General features: G+C 46.2%; 1 protein-coding gene across 1 annotated transcript in view; it reads right to left on the bottom strand.

Annotated features, from left to right (window-relative positions):
- The window catches only part of RAB5C (RAB5C, member RAS oncogene family), an 87,122-nt gene that overhangs the window by 13,086 nt on the left and 52,453 nt on the right, over positions 1-21,583 (bottom strand). Inside the window, exon 3 of the mRNA XM_082271447.1 lies at positions 3,835-3,986. Coding sequence (XP_082127573.1) covers positions 3,835-3,986 — 152 coding nt within the window. The remainder of the gene's footprint in view (positions 1-3,834; positions 3,987-21,583) is intronic.

Raw genomic sequence — 21,583 nt, 5'->3', positions numbered from 1 at the left:
GAGCATTTGCCCACTCAAGTCGGTTAGGACAGTGAACTGCAGTCAGGTGGAGACCCTGATGACGACGACGAGCATGCAGATGCGCTTCCCTGAGGCAGTTTGACAGTTTGTGCAGATATTCTTTGGTTATGCAAACTGATTGTTGCAGCAGCTGTCCGGGTGGCTGGTCTCAGACGATCTTGGAGGTGAAGATGCTGGATGTGGAGGTCCTGGGCTGTGGTGGTTACACGTGGTCTGAGAATGGGAGGCCGGTTGGATGTACTGTCAAATTCTCTGAAACTCCTTTGGAGACAGCTTAGAGAAATTAACATTTAATTTACGGGTAACAGCTCTGGTGGACATTCCTGCTGTCAGCATGCCAATTGCACGCTACCTCAGCTACCTCAAAACTTGCCAACCTGTGGCATTGTGCTGTGTGATAAAACTGCACATTTTAGAGTGGCCTTTTATTGTGGCCAGCCTAGGGCACACCTGTGCAATAATCATGCTGTCCAATCAGCATCTTGATATGCCACACCTGTGAGGTGGATGGATTATCTCGGACACAAACACAGATTTAGACAGATTTGTAAACAATATTGGAGAGAAATAGGCCTTTTGTGTACATAGAAAAAGTCTTAGGGTCCTTTCACACAGCCGCTCCGCTGCTTTAGTCCGCTGGACTTTTTTTTTTTTTCATGGAGCGGATAAAATTTGTGTCATCCGCTCCGTGTGCCCGCATATCATCCCATCCGTTTGCAGATGATATGCGGACATAATGCAAGTATATGGCACTGCGGATGTCAGCGGATGATACCGCTGACATCCGATTTTGCTTCCTTTCCGTTTTTTACACGGATGAAAAAATAGGGTTCTGTTCCGTTCGAAAAAACGGAACAGAACTGAAAGGAGGAAAATCGGATGTCAGCGGATGGTATTCTGCTGACATCCGCAGTGCCATTCACTTACATTATGTCCGCAAATGATCCGCAAAAAAATTTGCGGACACACGGAGCGGCCGTGTGAAAGGACCCTTAATCTTTGAGTTCAGCTCATGAAAACTAGGGGCAAAAACAAAAAAAAGTGTTGCGTTTATAATTTTGTTCAGTGTATAATTGATTGTTCACTTCTCAATTCAAGCATGCGTTTACCAACCCTGTAGTACAGTGGACACAGGCAGCAATCACTATCACTGTGTCCACTGACAGCTGAACATAGTAAACCGATTTTACTATGTGTCAGTTTTATGAATGGATAAGGAGTCCCCTTATTCATTCATGTAAAGTGCTGCAGAGAAAAGGGACCATCTTCAGTCCCTTTCTGTCTCAGAAAAAAAAAAAAAAAAAAACACATAGTAAGGCCCCTTTTACATGGAGCGGTCTGTCAAGGAGATCTGTCTGCTGATCCCCACTGAGCAGGTGATGACAGGTCCGCGTCCGCTGATGCAGCCTGCTGTTCTCTATGGGGCAGTCGGATTGAAATTGACAGGCGATCTGATTTGCTAGATGGATGGGAAATTAGATATGTAAGGGGCAATCTAAAATTTCCAAATATTGGTTATTTATTATCTCAATAGAGGTTAGCTTTTATATTTAGAAGGAATTTTGTAAAATGTGCGTTTTTATCTGCTAATAATGATTTTAGTGAATTTTTAACAAAAATATTGTTTTGATAAACATTTGCGTGAATATAATAGTGCCATAAAAATCTGTAGTACTGTATTTGTATTCTACTAGTCATGTGCTTTCAGAAAATGTGTTTTGGGGTTTTTTTTTTTTAACAAACTCTAAAAGCTGTAAAAAGGAAAAAAAAAAAAATAGTCCGGCCAGCGAAGTTTAAAAGTGGAGCCACAGGGCCTAGCAGCGAAAAGGTTAAAGGATTCATACCCACAATTTCGTAAAACAGAATACAGGTTTTTTTTTTTGCTCCCCTCTGCAGACATAGCTGGCGGCAAGTATCAGTCAGCGTGATGTCATAGGCTCCTCCTTTATGCATTATATCCAATGGGACTTCCTCAGAAGGCCTTTGGATGCAATGCGAAACGGTGGAGCCTATGATGCCATTACACTGACTGACACTTGCCGCTGGCGATCTGTGCAGAAATTGCAACTATCTTGTTTGATAGCACTCGGGACCCTAGGTGCAATCGTTTGTATCCTCACAGGGTTAGAAGCATGTGGTGCTGGTCATAATTAAGTATATGCAATGATTGAAAATGTACAAATGTTACGATTTATCCAGCAACTTATACTGGCTGAGTATAGCGCTGGTTCTTCTGTCCACTAGATATACTATGTGTTTTTATCACGCTGCATAGTTCTTGTAATTGTTGTAGATTGTGCCCCAAGCAACCTAAAAAATATTATTCTTTGAGATTAAACCTTTGCTATAATGTAGGTTTCTACATCTGAGCATGGCTGTAGAAGCGGTTAATGATTTATTCTTCAAATGTTCTTAGACCTCCTATAACAAAAGGGGGGGGGGGGTCGAGGTTTAAGGCTAGCAGTTTGATTGGGACAAGGTTGAGTTGGGAGAAGGTGTCTTAGAGGAACTTTTAAAAGATGTACTTAATCATAACAACCCCCCACCCCCCTAATTTTCTTTCTCTGCCCCCACTTACTTTCCATTGTTCTCACCCAGCCACCAGATCCAGCGTTGACTCGCTGATATCCTGTCAGCAGACACCACTGGGTCCCACACTGCCATCTTGTGACTTTGAGAGACCACGATGACGTGCCACTAGGCCCACCCTCTCCTACTTCTGAAAGAACGGACTAAAGGCCTCCTGGGATATGTGACATGCATATTCTAGGAGACCTAGCAAGCACTACACACATCATTCTTCTAGGTGAATGATGTGCATTGAGGGGCGGGGCTGTGCTTTCCCCCCCCCCCCCCCCAAAAGTAGGTAAATTCAAAATAAAAAAAATGTCCGATTCGTAAAGAGGATGGGAGGAGGGGGTGGAAAGTTCATATAGGACGAGGGTCTGATTTAAGAAAATGAAAGTTTTTTTGGGCGCAGAAAAAAGTGTAATAAGAAGATCACTCTGTGGACTATACACAATCTGGAAAGTGTTCCTAGTGTGTTTTGGAATGCACTGTTTAAATCACATTGCATTTTTGGTTAGGGTGCACGGTACAATTTTTGCGATGTTGTCACTTGATACCGAAAGCTTGCATTTGGTTGCTATATAACATTCATCATTTACACTTTATTGATAGGGTTTGGATAGCGCTGCACTGATTTCCTATTTTATAATACATAATTGTGCCAATGGTGCTACAGAAATTTCTTAAAGAGCACTTGACAGCAGATCTTTGGCTGAACACTGGAATACAGCAGTCATTAATGGGTTCAAACACTAAACTACTTGTAGCCATGGAAGTCCAAAACCACATCTGGGACTTCACTAGTTACTCCAGTTAATTATGCATTAAATGTCTTTTTTTGCAAGCATATACTGCAAATCCAAACGAAATCCTCTCCAATAAACCAGTCAAAGGCTGAGGTAGCAGAGTTGACCAAGGGTGAAGAACTCCAGCACTCATCTGATGGGCAAGTACCGTATTTTTCGCCGTATAAGACGCACTTTTTCTTCCCCAAAACTGGGGGGGGGGGGGGGGAAGTTGGTGCGTCTTATACAACAAATACACATTTTGCCTGCCAGTGGCGGAGCCAGAGGGCTAGCTGGGGTGGCAATTGCCACCCCAGAGGAAGTCCTTGCCACCCCTCAGCTTACTATTCAGTCAAATTAATATATGCTAAAAAAGGAGGCAATTTGTAACCAGATCTCTCTGCAAGAAAGAAAAAAAACACTGATGCAGATTACTTAAAGTTTAAGTGAAAACACATACTGTATTAGTAATGTCATATACTACAATAGCCGCTTGTGCTCCTCTGTAGTACATGGGGGCCAGGCTGTGGTACCTCTCCTGCCCAGCTGTGTCCCAGATCTCAAACTTCACCGTTGTGTCATCCAAACATACTGTCTGTGTTAAGAATGCAGCTGGGGACAGAAACACAATGAAAGAGGATTAAAACAAGGACATTAAAGTTCCACTTTTTACAGAACAATTTGAATGTATAAAAAGGAGTCCAAGGCTAAGTTCACACTGGCATTAAAAAACAAATGCAAAATGACAACACGGCGTGGGGTTCTCACCCCAAATTCATACCAGGCCCTTAACCGAGAATGCAGCCTGGCAGGTCAGGAGAAGGGAGGAGATGAGCATGCACCCCCCTCCTGAATAATAACAGGCCACATGCCTTCAACATGGAGGGGCTTATCTAAATCTAGAAGTCCCCTTTAATAAGGAGGCCCCCAGATCCTGCCCCCCTGTGTGAATGAGTATGGGGAACATAGTACCTCTAGTGGACATCCCCATTGTCTCCCTGCTCAGGGCCTGCTGGAGGGGCCATCTTGAATAGGAAGGTTAGTTTCTACTAGTGATCGACAGATTATCGGCAACACCAATATATCGGGGGCCGATATGAACTTTCCCCGATATATCAGAATCGGCCTTTTGATTTACGGATATTGCCGATATTTCGGGAAAGTGCTGTACCAGAGTGATGCCTGCAGCTAGAGGCATCACCCCAGTACTCGGCTGTCTTTCCAAGGAGCGGGAGGGGACGTCCCGTCCCCTCCGCAGCTCGCCCGGGTCTCCTGTCCCACCGGGAGACCCGGGAATCCTACCTTCACGGCTGCCATCTGACCGGGTCTCCATTTCTTTGGATTTGGCGCCGCTGAGTACCCCGGAAGTGATGTCAGGACATCACTTCCGGGTACTGGCGGCGCCGAATTCAAAACAGCCAAACTTGGTGTTTTGAATGCTTTTAAGTGCAGAGGAGGGGTTTGGGGCCTTCTAGACCCCCAGATCCCTCCACAAGAGTACCTGTAGACCCAAAAAAAAAAAAAAAAAAAAAAAAAATCAGATGACCAATATCGGTATTGGCGGTAAAAGAAAAAACTATATCGGTCGATCAATAGTTTCTACACTGGGCATACGGGGACTTGTTCCTTTACTCAATTTCGTAACTCCTACTCTTAAAGGATAGGTCTACATAGTGGACATCAAAACCAAGTAAAACACTGCGCTAATGAGGGGAGCTGCTAGCACTTGGAATAGCGATACAGGCTTCCAAAAATAAACAAATAGTGCAGCACTAATGGCAATAAAAACGAACATTAATTTAACATAATAATGGTGATTATTTTTAATGTTGATAAATAAGGATAATAAATCAAGTTCCTTAAATGTCCGTTAAAAAAGGGATCGGGTCCAAAAAAGAAAGGGTAGATGACACCACCGATCCCAGAGGAACCACAGATGGAATGTAGGAAAGGGTGACTAGAAAACCAGGAAGGAAAACTTCACACCCTATGGGAGAAGGTAATCTCCTCACCAAATCAAATGGACCACTAAATTATAGGTGGTCAACCCTGGCACAACATCTATCCATAAGGAATGGTCATCTGTCCTCCAATACCTCAGATGGATCATTAGATAGTGTCAATCAAATAAGCAAACAAACAGACCTCCATACAATTTTTGACATTTTTTTTTGGGGGGGGGGGGGGTAAAATGGGTAACAAATGTACCCATACTCATTCACATGGCGTGGGTGCCTGGGATCTGGGGGCTTCCAGATTCCAATAAGCCCCCTGCCCGCAGACCACCAAAACCACAGCCCAGGGTTGCGGATGGGGGGGCGGGAGAGGCTTTTGCTCCCTATGTTGAGGACATGTGGCCTGGTAGGGTTCTGTTACTTGGGAATGGTCATTGTTTATGAAGCATGTAATATAACAATCTGTACAAATTCATTTAGGTATTACCTTTTGGGCACATTGCTCCAATTGATTACAGACCACAAGGATCAAAAGATCTAAGTATTTTGTGTACAATACAGACCATAGGAATACTGATTGACCGCCGTGCATACACTGCACAGGCTTCTAGTAGAGAAACCAACCTCAGCGCTTGCCCAAGTGTTTGTAAACCAAAAAGTTTAAATTGTGCCGTCTGTGCACATGTGTGTTAAAATCAATGAGCATGTGCAAAAAATATTATCTATTGTGCAATAAAAGTTATGCTGAAAGGTTATAAAATTATATGTACAAGTGAGTTGTACAAAAAAAAGTATGAAAATGAAAATTACATAGGCAAAATATAAATAGTAAGTGCAATATAATTGAACCAAAATTGCTCAGTGCACGTAAAGTGAATCAACGAACAGTCTTTGCAAGTGTCCAAGAACAATTCTTATAAAGCACAGTCTCTAAAATTAAAGTGCAGGTGCTGAAAATAATGTGCTCTTCACCTTCAGCTTACAATTAAGATTCCACAGATGGAAGTCAGCTTAATTACATAACACACACTGTACAGCCCTGGGCAAAATTTGAAAATGCCACTAATATTACTGTAGCACTACTCCCAAGGGAGCTGCTGGTTACAGGTGCCCCTGGGTTACCATTAGTAACAGTAGAACAATCCAGCATTTTCTAAGTGTTTTTACCTCAGGACAAGGACCAGTCCAGTTTCTTTGGTTTTTATGTTTTATTAGGAACTTGGATAGGAGAAGGGATGAGTGGGATACTCCAACTGAACAAAACTATGCACAATAGGCTGGGACGACTTGAGTAAATGCTGGTTAACGCTGAAATTGAGCTAGTCACGGCTAGACCACTGGTTTCAGTCTGTCACTAGCTGCGACGCAGAAATGAAGTCATTCTCTGAGGTAATCTGTACTCTAAAGCAACTGAACTGTACTGCTGAACAACTTCAGGGCCCTTCCTGGCACCCCCTTTGCTCCTAATCTTTAGGGTTCACTACACAGCACCCCCTTTACTGTAACACTGAGTGAGATGGCTCCTTGATCCCCTTACTTCTCTGGAGTGGTCCCCTCTCTTAGGCAGACCCCTAGGTACTCACGGTACTGTTTTTCCCAAAGTCATCTGTCCAGCAGCTCCACTGGTCAGCACACTGGATCCTCTGCAGCACAGCTCCACTCCTGGTTCCTAGGCCAACTGTCTGGACCACCTTCCTCACTCTGCAGGAGGAGAGAGACAGCTGTCCACCTCCCCCTGGGACTTTACTCCTGCCAAAAGATGCCCCGTCACATGCTCCCTCCGAATTTATAGCCAATCCCAGGATGCATTGCAGCAATGCCCACCCACTGAGACAGCCATAAACCCTGGAGGACTATTGGCTAGGTTTCCTCCACTGTCCAACAATGTCCCTCATTGGATACAGTGGGGAGACTCCCTAGACTCAGCAGGTCACACCTGGAAGGGGGAACCTCTGGGTGAGTCTAGGATGGAAAAGGACTTGGGGGTACTGGTAGACAAGCTTGGCAGTGGCATGCAATGCCAAGCCGCTGCAAGCAAAGCCAACAGAATACTGGGATGTATAAAAAAGGGGATTCACTCCAGAAATAAAGAGATTATTCTCCCACTCTACAAGACTCTGGTCCGGCCACATCTGGAGTATGCTGTCCAGTTCTGGGCACCGGTCCTCAGGAAGGATGTGCTGGAACTGGAAAGAGTCCAGAGAAGGGCAACAAAATAATTAGGGGAATGGAGGACATCAGTTATGAGGAAAGACTACAAGCACTGAACCTATTCTCTCTGGAGAAGAGACGATTGAGGGGGGATATGATATCAATGTACAAATACTGTACTGGTGACCCGAGCATAAGGAACAAACTATTCAGAGAAAGGAGATACAATAAGACACGTGGCCACTCACTAAAACTAGAGGAAAGGCGGTTTAACCTTAAAGTGCGTAAGGGGTTCTTCACTGTAAGAGCGGTAAGGATGTGGAATTCTCTTCCACAAGCAGTCGTATCAGCAGGGAGTATTGATAGTTTCAAAAAACTATTAGATGGACACCTTAAAGACCACAACATACAGGGGTATACAATGTACGGTTAAAAGCGGACACACACACACACACACACCATAGGTTGAACTGGATGGACTGATGTCTTTTTTCAACCTCACTAACTATGTAACAGGCTAACAGATCAGGCCCTCCTGATTGGCAGAACAGGGCCACATATGCTTTGCCTAGCACCTACCTGGGAGGGTGCTACATTACATTTTCACAAATCTTGCTGCTTCAGTTTTAATGATGGCAATTTGCATTTACTCCAGAATGTTATGAAGAGTGATCAGATTAATTGTAATCTGCAAAGTCACTCTTTTCCTTAAAATACAAAATCCCATAAAAAAAAACATTTTCACTGCAATTGTGAAGAATTCTTCAGGGCACTGAAGAAAGTCCAGCAAGCACCAGGACCGTCTCCTACAGTTGATTCAGCGGTGGGATCGAAGCACCACCAGTGCAGAGCTTGCTCAGGAATGGAAGTAGGCAGGTGTGAGTGCATCTGCAGGCACAGTGAGGCGAAGACCTTTGGAGGATGGCCTGGTGTCAAGAAGGGCAGCAAAGAAGCCGCTTCTCCCCAGGAAAAACATCAGGAGCACACTGCTATTCTGCAAAGGGTACAAGGATTGGACTGCTGAGGACTGGGGTGAAGTCATTTTCTCTGAGGAATATTCTTTAAAATGTTTAGAGCATCTGGAAAAAAAAAAACTTGTCCAGAAAAAAAAAAAAAAAAAGTGAGCATTACCATCAGTCCTATGTCATGCCAACAGTAAAGTATCCAAAGAGCATTCAAGTTATGGGTTGCTTCCCAGCCAAGGGAGTAAGCTCACTTACAGTTCGTACATTTGTACACTTACAAGAATTGTACAAAAACATCCTCCGAGAGCAACTTCTCCCAACCATACAAGAACAGTTTGGTAACAAACCATGTCTTTTCCAGCATTATGGAGCACCTTGCCATAAGGCAAAAGTGATAACCAAGTGGCTTGGGGAACAAAACATCAACATTTTGGGTCCATGGTCAGTAAACTCCCCAGACCTTGAAACCATTGAGAACTTGTGGTCAATCCTCAAGAAGCGGGTAAACAAAAACACCCACAAATTCTGACAAACTTCAAAGTATTGATTATTCAAGAATGGGCTGCCATCAGTTAGGATGTGGCCCAGAAGTTAATTGATAGTATACCAGGGCAAACTGTAGAGGTCTGGAAAAAGAAAGGCCAATACTGCAATTGACAACACGGTCAATAAAAGCCTTTGACACTTATGAAGGGTTTGTAATTATACCATAGTAACATCTGACAAAAATATCTAAACACCACTAAAGCAGCAGCAGCAGACTGAAAAAAAACTGGATTTTTGTCATGGAACCTCATAGGACAGTCAGGAGGCGAGTGAAAGCTCATCCTACAAGCTTTAACCAGTGCTCGGCTGGACACAGATAAAAAAGTCACAAGTCCGGTATACTGCCGATGAGAAAACTGGATTTTTGCATTACCGTAAAATCCTTTTCTCTGAGGTTCACTGACAGACACAGCTTCAAGTCTTCAGACCATTAGGTATTATGCTGTCTCTCTTCAGAAGTAGGACTAGGCGGAAAGCTTTTTGGTTACGCCCCTGGGGCAGTCCCAGGAGGGTATACCATGATCACTTCCTGCTGTAGGACTCCAGTTTGTAACAAGCAGTTTCAGAAGAACAAATAACCCCAACAGAAGGGGCGGGTGCTGTGTCTGTCTATGAACCTCGAGAAAAGGATTTTAAGGTAAGAGAAAAATCCACTTCTTTCGATCACTGACAGACACAGCTTCAATTTTTCAGTCCGGAGGGATGTCCCAAAGCAGTGTCAACATGAGGGGTGGGAAAAAGCACAGCAATCTCAGAATTCCCAACAAGGGTAAACATAGCCAACCAGGTAACAGGAGCTCAACTAGGAACAACTGAAGCTAACCACCAGGAAACCCTTTCACCCTCAAGCAGCAGGAGCCTCTGCAACTGCAGCCTGCAAAACTGTGGCCAAACGCCGCATCCGAAGATGCAAGTACATCCACCTTATAAAATTTTGTGAATGTACAGACGATCACGTAGCCACCTTTCACACATGAACCACTGACGCCTGATGACGGAAGGCCCAGGAGGCACCAAACACCCTTGTAGAATGCGCTTTAACAAGGAAATGAGGAACCAGACCATTAATAGAATGGGTCTGCACCACCGGCTGCCTGATCCTCTTGGAAATCATCGCAGCAGATGCAGCCTGCCCCTTACAAGGGCCATCCGTATGAACAATCAGATTTTCTAATCGGTTCAGTCACCACCAGGTACACCCGAAACGCCCTTACCACATCTAAGGAATGCAAGACAATTTCCTTAAGATGTTTAGGCTTAGGACATAGGGACAGTAGCACAATGTCTTCATTCAAATGAAACCCCGAAACAAACTTAAAAAGGAACACCTGACAGGGTCGCAACACCACCTTGTCCCCATGAATCACCAAATAAAAGGTGACCAACAGGACAACACAGCCAACTCCGACACAAAAAGTGCGGAGGTAATAGCAACTAAGAAAGCCACCTTCTGCGACAGAGCAGAGAAATTTCTCTAATATTTTTAAAAGGGAGACTCTTGAGGCACAGACAAAACCAAAATTGAGATCCCACAGAGGTACAGGGGGGGGTTTGGGTCGCACCAGAGCAGTCCGATGGCGAACTCCCTGCACAAATGTGTGAACCAAGGACTCCGCCGCCAATGGCCTTTGAAAAAAAAAAATAGCCAAGGCGGAAACCTGGCCCTTGATGGTGCCCAGAGCCAAACATTGATTTACACCCAATTGTAGAAACTCCAACAGGCGAGACACCGAAAAGGAGCGAGGAAAGCCACCCGCAACTCACACCATGTAATGTACGCCTTCCAAAAATTGATAACTTTCCTGGGAGGTAGATTTCCTAGCCTTCCAACAGCATAGGAATTGACTCCCAACAGCTCTCGGTCTTTCAGCACCTGGCTTTCAACAGCCAAGCCGTTAAAGCCACCGACCGAAAAGCAGGATGGAAGATTGGTCCCTGAAACAGAAGATCTTCCCTGAGAGGAAGTTTCTAAGGGACGTCAGCTACCAGCCTTACCAGGTCTGTGTACCAAGACCGGCGAGGCCAGTCTGGTGCCACCAGAATGATTGGAATTCCTTCTACCTCGATTCTGCATAGCAGTATTGGAGGAAAGGCGCAAACCAGCCAATACTGACCCCCAAGGAGCCCCCAGAGCGTCTACGGATGCGGCCAGAGGAGACCTTGACATGAACCTCTGCACCTTCGAGACGGGAAGCTAGCAGGTCCACATCGGGGGGGAGCCCCCCACCGAAGACACAGTTGATGAAATATCTCCAGGTGAAGAGACTATTCTCCCAGATCCATCTGCGGACTGAGATAGTCTGCCTGCCAATTCTCTACACCCGGAATGTGCACAGCAGAGAGGGCTGGAACATATCGTTCTGCCCACCTCAAGATAACGGCCACTTCCCGGGCCGCCAGGGCGCTTCTTGTGCCCCCTTGATCATTGACATATGCCACAGCCGTAGCATTGTCCAATTGTATCCGCACAGGGCGTCCCTGCAGATGATCCATCCATTGAGACAAAGTTTGATCGCCAACCTAGACTCCCGAGTCCAGACACCTTGGGCCGCACATACTCCCAAAACACCTCTCCGTTGTTACAGACTGGCATCCATGGTGATTACAGTCCAATACAGGGGAAGAAAAGATTATCCCCAGATGTAGAGCAGGGGATCCAAGCCACCAAAGGAGACTCCCTCAAACTCCGACTCAACAGGATCAGAGATTGTCCAATGTCAGCAAATTCTTGTTCCATTTGATCAGAATCTCCCTTTGCAAATGTCTGGTGTGGAACTGCACAAATGGAACTGCCTTTGCAAATCCTCCACCGGCAAAAGTGTGGCCTTAATGAGCCTAGAAACCAGAGAATCGTTTGTTTCTTCAGAAGAGACTCCTCATAGGGATATCTCCTAGCAAAACGCTTAGGTATTCCAACAATGTGTTTCGGGGAACCCCACCGACTAGTGATAATTTTGTCAAAATAGGCAGGAAAGTAAAACACCTTGGTAAATTTGCAGGTACCAAACTGCACTGGCGACACCAAGCCTCAGCTGAGTCCTCCAACTTTAAAATTTCCCACACTGACAATTAGGGCCTCCATCAGCACTTTTTCCATGCTCGGCTGCAGAGGAGGACGATTTATCCTCGCTATTAAAGCACTCAGCGTGCGTGGACGCAGACCCAGTGGGCTGACTCGTCTGCAGCGACCAAGTTCACCTCAGAATCAGAAGAGCAGAGGATACAGGTGAAGGCGGAGGGCACTTCTTGCCAGGTCTCTTGCAGGGCCATATTTACTTTGGCTACTAGCAACTGCAGGGCTGCCGTCATAGCTGACTGGGCAGACAGATCCAGAGGGTCCCACGGCTTCCAGGAGTTGATCAGGTGGTGAAACGCACTCCATAGGCTCCATGGCCACAAAGAGCCACAAAGGGTTAAACGGAACTGCGCTGCTCAAAAGGAAAAAAAAAACCCCCCCACACACACACGGAGGCCCCTCCCCCCTGTACACCGCTGGGGCACAACAAGGATCAGCGCACCCGTGTCGCTAAATATAGCAGAGGAAGGATAGACACCCCCAGAGACTCACCACTAGAGCTGGAGAGCGCCAAAAACAGTCTGCCACACTGCTGGAAAGAGGAAGAGAAAAACGCTGACCTGACACTAGAGGCCCCACAGCCTCGGCACTGCATCAGACTACAGGAAAATGGCTGCCATTGAAACTCCATGGGGAAACCAAAAACCGACCACCAAAGCCGGGAATACAGATTTCACAGTAAAATGGTGGCACCACGCGGCACTGCAGAGGACCCTGGACCCCCCAAACCCCCCCCCCCACGGAAAATTGCACAGACCCCAGGAGGGAACAAGCCCCCCCCCCAGCTACAGGGGACCGACAGCAGCATCACCCACTGCTCCAGCATCATGCAACCCCCCTACCCAAATTCACCCATGCCCCCAAACGGGACCGGGGGGGTGAACAGGGGACAGATTAGGGCACCTACTCAGGGGGAAACGCAAGAGGGGGGGGGGGGGCACACTACTCACCATACTACAGTCCCCAGGCGGGCACTACTCCCAGCAGTCTACCGCACCATCTTGGGATGGGGGTGCTGCGGCCTGAGGTACACTGACTCTGATCATGACTGCTGTCGTGACCAGAGCTATGCGGCCTCGCGAGTGGTTTCACTCGCCGGTTAGCCCTCGTCCAGTGGGGCTATTTTGCGGCCAACCTAGCGCCGAGCTAATAGTTGGGTCACGCTCGCAGGCCAGACTGAGAAGACTAGGGATCTAGGTTATCCAATGCGTCGCTGAGTCTGGCTGTTAATTGTAGTTCACACAGGAACAAAAATAGAGAAAAAAAAACACTAAAAAAAAAAAAAAAAAATTCCATTTAAGAATAGGAAAAAATGCCTAGGCAGAAAAAAAAAAAAAAAAAAAAAAAGACTGGAGTCCTACATCAGGAAGTAATGGTATACCGCCCACCGCCTAGTCCTACTCCTGAAGAGAGACAGCATAAAGCCCACTGGTTTAAAAATCGCCAAAGCCGAAACCTGGCTCTTCAATGGCCAGGAGCTGCTCAACCCTAAGAGACTCACACCACGCAATGTATGTCTTCCTTGAGGTTGATTTTCTGGCCTTTAACAGCGTAGAAATCACCGACAGACAAACCTCTCTATCCTTCAGCACCTGGCTTTCAACAGCCAAGCTGTAAAAGCCAGCAACTGTGAAGCAGGATGGAAGATTGGCCCCTGGGGACAGCAGTCCTTCCCTGAGAGGAAGTCTAAGGAGCAACGGGCGACTAGCCCTACCAGATTAGCGTACCAAGACCAGTGAGGCCAGTCTGGAGCCACTAGAACGCGTCTGTGGCGTTAGCCAGAGGATCCCAAAACCGTGCCACAAACCTCTTATATCTTCCTTGAACTGCGCACAGCATAGAGGGCTGGAACTAATTTGTCTGCCCACCTTAGAATGCCGACAACTTCCCGAGCCGCCAGGACACTTCTTGGGCCCTCTTGGTGATTGACAGACCACGGCTGTGGCATTGTCTGATTGAATAATTACAAGGACACCCCTGAAGACGAATTGTAAAATGATCACTCGGGAGTTCCAGTATATTAAAAATTGGCAGTTTGGGCTCGTCCAGACCACCTGAGCATAATCTGTGCCAAGGACGCCCCTCCACCCGGACAGGCTGGCATCCGTGGTGATAACCGTCCAGTACAGAGGAAGTAAGGATTTTCCCTGTCGAAGTGCCGGAGAACAAAGTCACCTCTAGAGACTGTTGATTCTTGTCCCATTTCACTAGAATCTTTTTTCCAGAGATCTCGTGAGGAACTGTGCAGACAGAACCGCCTCGAATGTAGACACCATCAGGCCCAGCACCTGAATTGCCTCCTGCAATGTCTGGATTTTTTTTACAGAGGAAGAAACACTCTGGCTGAGGCAGAGTCCAGAGTCAGACCCATATAGTCCAGATTTGTGAGTAAACCAGACCAGACTTCTGAAGGTTTAGAACCTGATCAAACTCCCTCAGAGTTCGCATAATAATCTCCAAGTTGTCCATCAGAGCAATCGGAGGCTCCATTCGCAGAAGATCGTCCAGGTACCCCAGTACCGCAATCCCCCGCTGACGCAACAATGCTAGCACTGGGACCAAAACTTTTGTGAAGACCCGAGGAGTGGGGGGTGAGACCAAAGGACAATCCCACAAACTGAAAATGCTCCTTGCCCACAACAAAAACGGAGGAAGCGCTGGTGACCAGCACATAATGGAACATGAAGGTAGGTGTCCTTGATGTCGAAAGAAGGGAGAAAATCCCCCTGATACAGAGATGCCACTACGGTGCGAATGGACTCCAGTTGTAATGTCTCTACCCATACAAAGCAAAACTCTCCAGGGGAGGGGGGGGGGGGCAGCTACTTATCATACAAGGAACAGGGTGGGCACCGCCCACAACAGACCACTGCTCCATCAGTATAAGGGGGCTGTCGGCCAAAAAGAACACAGACTCAGGCCAAGGCCAGGTTGTATGCGCCCTCACAAGATTTTTAACTTGCAGGCCAGCCCCCGTCCAGTGGAGCTGTGTCGCGACCAACCTAGCGTGAAGCTGAGACCTACGCACGCGCTCTCTGGCCAGACTGGGGGGGGGGGGGGTCTTTAACAAGATTATCCAGACCGTTGCCCAGTCTGCAAGTTAAACGTAGATTCTCACAGGAACAAAAATAACCAAAAAAGGTAGGAAAAAGTTAAATTAAAAAAAAAAAAAAAAAAAAAAAAAAAAAAGGAAAAAATTGCCAGGACCAGCAACTAACTACGTCCTTACTCCTAACCTCAGCTTCCATGCAATGGAGATGAGGACATGTTTGTAGTCCACATCAGAACAGCCTAGGGTGATAAACCACCCCAGGACAGGATGTGCGTTACTGGAAGGATCAACAAGTAAAAATAAAAAGCGAAAAAACATGAAAGAAAACAAAGCCATTCGATCTAAAGACTAGTAATCTGCAATGTACTATATTTTTGGTTTAGATAGGCTATAAGTGCCACTTCACATTTGTGCGATGCGGGAATGCTGCGAATATGCAGCGTGATCCCGCATCGCATCCGCACCTCTGGCAGTTCACACTGCCATATGCGATACGCAGGGGGGGTGTCAATTAAAGGTTGACACCACCAGTTGCGATCGCATATCGCAGTGCGATCTGCAAGTTCACACAGAATTGGATCGCACTAGTGTGAACCACTATGCAATCCGATTCTGCTGCGGATAAAAAAAAAAAAAGCCTCATGTGCGTGTTTAGTGTGGATGCGGTGCGAATTCAGCCATACAAAGTGTATGGCTGAAATTTGCACCACACATGAACAGTGCGCTCCGAATTACATGCGATCTCCACGATCACACTAATGTGAACTGGGGCTAAGGGGAAATTTAGTCTCCAACAAGTAGATTTTTTTTTTTTTTTTTTTTAATTCATCCCAAAGGTTATCAGGTTGAGGTCAGGACTCTGGGTTGGAGGAACCTGACTGGCCTGCACAATCTCGCTCACCTGTGTATTTATGGACCTTGCTTTGTGTACTGGTCCAAATCATTGGGTGGAGGGGGGGGTTATGGTGTGGGGTTGTTTCTCAGGGGTTGGGCTTGGCCCCTTTGTTCTAGTTAAGGGAACTCTTAAGACGTCAGCATACCAAGACATTTTTGACAATTTCATTCTCCCAACTTTGTGTGAACAGTTTGGGGATGGCCCCTTCCTGTTCCAACATGACTGCGCACCAGTGCACAAAGCAAGGTCCATAAAGACATGGATGAGCGAGTTTAGGGCGAAGAAACCCAACTAACCTGCATAGGGTCCTGATCTCAACCTGATCTAACACCTTTGGGATGAATTAGAGCGGAGACTGAACCAGGCCTTCTCATCGACATCAGTGCCTCACCTCACAAATGTGCTTCTGGAAGAATGGACAGACATTCCCATAGACACACTCCTAAACCTTGTTGACAGCCTTCCCAGAAGAGCTGAAGCCTTTATAGCTGCAAATGGTGGGGGGGCTAACTCAATACTAAGACTTGATGCCATTAAAGTTCATGTGCGGATAGAGGTAGGTGTCCCAATACTTCTGGTTATATAGTGTAAATCATTTATATTTTTAACTACACAGGCTAATTTGGACAGGGAGAGCTTACATGGAAAAGTCTGTGCGCAACTGTACTTTTGACCTAATCAGTTGACAGAAGATAGAATGAAAAAACTTGCTGACCATTTTCCTTTTCCAGTCATCAAGGAGAGTTTCCTGCCTGGAAGTGCAGCGTACAGTAACAATGAACGAAGGATCCTTCATTCACAGAAAGGCACATCATAACGAGATAGAGACAGAGATATTTAACACACACAAAATTAAGTGTTCAAGCAAAGAGCAATTTCAGGCAACAAGTAAAAGAAAACAATGTGTCACCAATACAGTTCAGCAAAATTCTGTGTAATGCCTTCCATGCACAAATACACTTTGCTGATTCAGGGTCAGTACCAATTGTACATTCTGAAACATGAGCTATGCAACTTCCTCTCTCTGCTTCCTGAATCACCAATCCCACTTAACTTTCAAGGCAGGTTTGTATCTGATCAGTTACTGTAGAAATTATTTCAACATCGGGCATTGTGTAGTTGAGACAGCAATACACATGCAGAAGGTTTTCCAGCATCACCAGATTAACGAAAGGAAGTGGGGATGACTGGTCCAGAGAAATGAATGGATTACATTTTGGAGGCATATTACTTCAATTAAAGTAGAACTAGAGGAAAATTTTCACTTTTGGATAGAGTGGAGAGGGGTTAGAAGTCAGGTTTTTATTACGGAGTGTGCCATCGTCCTGTTTACCATTATCAAAGTGAAAGTAAAAGAGAATCCCACATTTTGGAGTCACCCTAAAACTGGAAGAGGGGAAATCTTCCAATGGGGACACTATATTTGGTAACCCTGGATTCACCAATTTTTTTTGTACGCATGTTGCGCTCACTTTTTTTGGTTAAGAGACAGGAACTGAATGGAAATCTCCCCAATAGGATACAGATGGCAAAAAAATAAATAAAAATCTAACACGGGTTATAACCCTCCGTTACTCTATACAAAAATGGGGGAAAAAAAAGGTTTTCTGATAGAATTTAGAAAAAGGAAAAAAAAAAAAAAAAAAAGACTAAATGTTTGAGATAAACAGTTTGGCAATCCAGGACAAAGCGGTACAAACAACTTGCAGAAAGTACATTTGTAAAGGAAAGAAAATACATATATGGTAAACGCCATTGAACCCATCTCCAGCATAACATCTGCACAATGAGATATCCACAGTACAGTACCCAAAAGGTTTTGTCTTTAGTTCTTCTACTTATTCAGTTCTGACTTGTGTAACCAAATATTAGCTGGCATTGTTCTAACAAATGGCTATAGATGTTTAAGCATGTCAGCAGCAGCATTTGTTACAAAGTTACAGTTTTTCACAAGGAACACAAGACCAGGTCTTTTTCTGACATTTGTTTTTACGAGTAAAAATATGTGTTTTTTGCTAAATAATTACTTAGAACCTTCAAAAAAAAAAAAACAAAAAAAAAAAAAAAACAAAAAAAAAAAAAATAAAATAAAAAACGGTAACTTTGTAACAAATGCTGACATGCTTAAATATCTATAGCCATATTATATATAAAAAATTTTTTTTAAAAACCATATCCACGCTTAACAAAAAAAAATAAAAAAAATTTACACTTGAATTTAATGATACCCATGTCATGCTTTAAAATTGTGCATGCTCATGGAATGGCGAGCAACTATGGTATTTAAAAATCTCCACGCTTTAAACCACAGGTGTCAAACACAAGGCCCGCGGGCTGAATGCAGCACCCCAGGCCATTTTATGTGGCCCTCGCACCTCTCCTGCAGGTGCGGCACCCCCCTTGTCTCTGCCCCCACCTTGTCTCAGTCTGCAGCAGAGAGGAGGGCAGAACTCCTCCTACAGATCCTGCCCCTCTCTGTGCAGCCGCAACACCACCTTGCCTCTGCCTCCACTGGTGTCAGCATTTAGCAGTCTCTGGAAGCTAAACTCCAGCCCTCCTCTGGTTCTCCTCCAGACCCTGCACTTTCTTCTTCCCAGATCCACCTGCGTCTTCTTCTTGGCAGCAGCACAAGGTAAGGGGGTGCATTGTGATGTAAGGAAAGGTGGGGGGACTCTTGACTCCTGATGGTGGGGGGTTCTTGACATCTCATATAAGGGTGTAGGGGGGCGTGGGGTACTCTGGACATCTAATCTTACAGATATAACCGGCCCTTTGAGGGCAACCATAATGCTGATGCGGCCCACGATGAACTTGAGTTTGACACCCCTGCTTTAAAAATTTTTACAGGTTACCGGCTTAGAGTTAGAGGAGGTAACCAACGATTGTGGCTAACAAACCTCATGTGTGGATTGAGCACCATTTACATGTGCGGGCGCAACTTACATATGCGTTTTGCAAACGAGCACAGAGGGATGGGGTGCTTTAGACCCCGTTCACACTGGGGCAACGCTACTTGCCGGGGCGACCTCACAGGTCGCGGTGCGCAGCTCGCACCGTGACCTCGGAGCGGCCGGCATGGACTTCATATCATTGAAGTCAATGCAGGTCGCTCCAGGTCGCCCCAAAGAAGCTCCGGACCCTTTTCTAAGTCGGAGCGACTTGTGTCGCTCCTATTAGAACGGGTCCACAGCTACTCTATGGCAGGCGACCTACGGTGACCTGTCAGGCGACCAGGTCACCTGACAGGTCGCCCCAGTGTGAACGGGGTCTTAAATTTTTTTTTTTTTTTTTTACACTATCGTTTACCCTTAAAAAGCAAAAAATACACAAAACACACCATCAATCAGTTCTTTAAGCCTGAGAACCAAAAGTGACATCTGAGGTCACTCCGGCCCTCCAAGGGTGTTGGGGGGATTGGGGGTGTTCTAAAATTTCATCGGACCCTCGTCACTTTCGATGACGCTACATCACCACCAGCTGGTGCGAGCCCCGGTGCGCATGCACACAAGACATTTTCCAGGTCCGATGGAATTTTAAGACTTAGCGAACGACAGAGGAGGCGGGGCTGAGGCACCAGGTATGTGCGGTCCACCAACTCCACTTCCGGGTCTATGCGTTCCAGACATAAGATTTTTTTTTTTTCTTTTCTATCATCCCACCCATCGATAGAAATAATAAAATGTTTAATATTCATCATATTATTCACTTTCGCGTTAAGAGGTCTAATTGTCTCCCTCAATGTGTCCCCACAAGACCGTTCTATCCTGCATTTTCCTGTCAGCTCTGGTCTCCAGAAAAGTGTCCGCCGCCCTTTACTTCAATGGAACGGAAAAGGTGGACACTTTTTTTGTCAGCTGTTCGCTAAGTCTTAGAATTTCATCGGACCTTGAAAATGCCTTGTGCGCATGCGCACCGGCGCTCGCACCAGCTGGGTTAGGATGTAGCGTCACCGGAAGTGACGAGGTCCGGAATTTTCATGGGTCTGACGAAATTTTAGAACCTCTCCAGCCAACTATAAAAAGTGATCCCAGGGGGAATGCGCAGCCGGGGTAATTTTTTTATCTGAAAGCCAGCAGCCTAAGGGAAAAAAAAAAAAAAAACATACTGGGGTTATGGTAGCTAGCCCCAGGATTTCCTATCAAAATCATAACTTACATTCCCAGTTATGCAGTCAACAAGTGGTTATAAAACAGAAATCCATCAGTCCAGAAAATAAAAGCTGCCTAAAATAAGACGATTTATCCTCGCTATTAAAGCACTCAGCGTGCGTGGACGCAGACCCAGTGGGCTGACTCGTCTGCAGCGACCAAGTTCACCTCAGAATCAGAAGAGCAGAGGATACAGGTGAAGGCGGAGGGCACTTCTTGCCAGGTCTCTTGCAGGGCCATATTTACTTTGGCTACTAGCAACTGCAGGGCTGCCGTCATAGCTGACTGGGCAGACAGATCCAGAGGGTCCCACGGCTTCCAGGAGTTGATCAGGTGGTGAAACGCACTCCATAGGCTCCATGGCCACAAAGAGCCACAAAGGGTTAAACGGAACTGCGCTGCTCAAAAGGAAAAAAAAAACCCCCCCACACACACACGGAGGCCCCTCCCCCCTGTACACCGCTGGGGCACAACAAGGATCAGCGCACCCGTGTCGCTAAATATAGCAGAGGAAGGATAGACACCCCCAGAGACTCACCACTAGAGCTGGAGAGCGCCAAAAACAGTCTGCCACACTGCTGGAAAGAGGAAGAGAAAAACGCTGACCTGACACTAGAGGCCCCACAGCCTCGGCACTGCATCAGACTACAGGAAAATGGCTGCCATTGAAACTCCATGGGGAAACCAAAAACCGACCACCAAAGCCGGGAATACAGATTTCACAGTAAAATGGTGGCACCACGCGGCACTGCAGAGGACCCTGGACCCCCCAAACCCCCCCCCCCACGGAAAATTGCACAGACCCCAGGAGGGAACAAGCCCCCCCCCCAGCTACAGGGGACCGACAGCAGCATCACCCACTGCTCCAGCATCATGCAACCCCCCTACCCAAATTCACCCATGCCCCCAAACGGGACCGGGGGGGTGAACAGGGGACAGATTAGGGCACCTACTCAGGGGGAAACGCAAGAGGGGGGGGGGGGGCACACTACTCACCATACTACAGTCCCCAGGCGGGCACTACTCCCAGCAGTCTACCGCACCATCTTGGGATGGGGGTGCTGCGGCCTGAGGTACACTGACTCTGATCATGACTGCTGTCGTGACCAGAGCTATGCGGCCTCGCGAGTGGTTTCACTCGCCGGTTAGCCCTCGTCCAGTGGGGCTATTTTGCGGCCAACCTAGCGCCGAGCTAATAGTTGGGTCACGCTCGCAGGCCAGACTGAGAAGACTAGGGATCTAGGTTATCCAATGCGTCGCTGAGTCTGGCTGTTAATTGTAGTTCACACAGGAACAAAAATAGAGAAAAAAAAACACTAAAAAAAAAAAAAAAAAATTCCATTTAAGAATAGGAAAAAATGCCTAGGCAGAAAAAAAAAAAAAAAAAAAAAAAGACTGGAGTCCTACATCAGGAAGTAATG

Source organism: Pelophylax lessonae, assembly GCF_965119305.1.
Source record: "Pelophylax lessonae genome assembly, chromosome: 11".
Lineage (NCBI taxonomy): Eukaryota > Metazoa > Chordata > Amphibia > Anura > Ranidae > Pelophylax > Pelophylax lessonae.
Note: the sequence above shows the minus strand (reverse complement) of the source record. Positions and strands in the feature narration are given on the sequence as shown.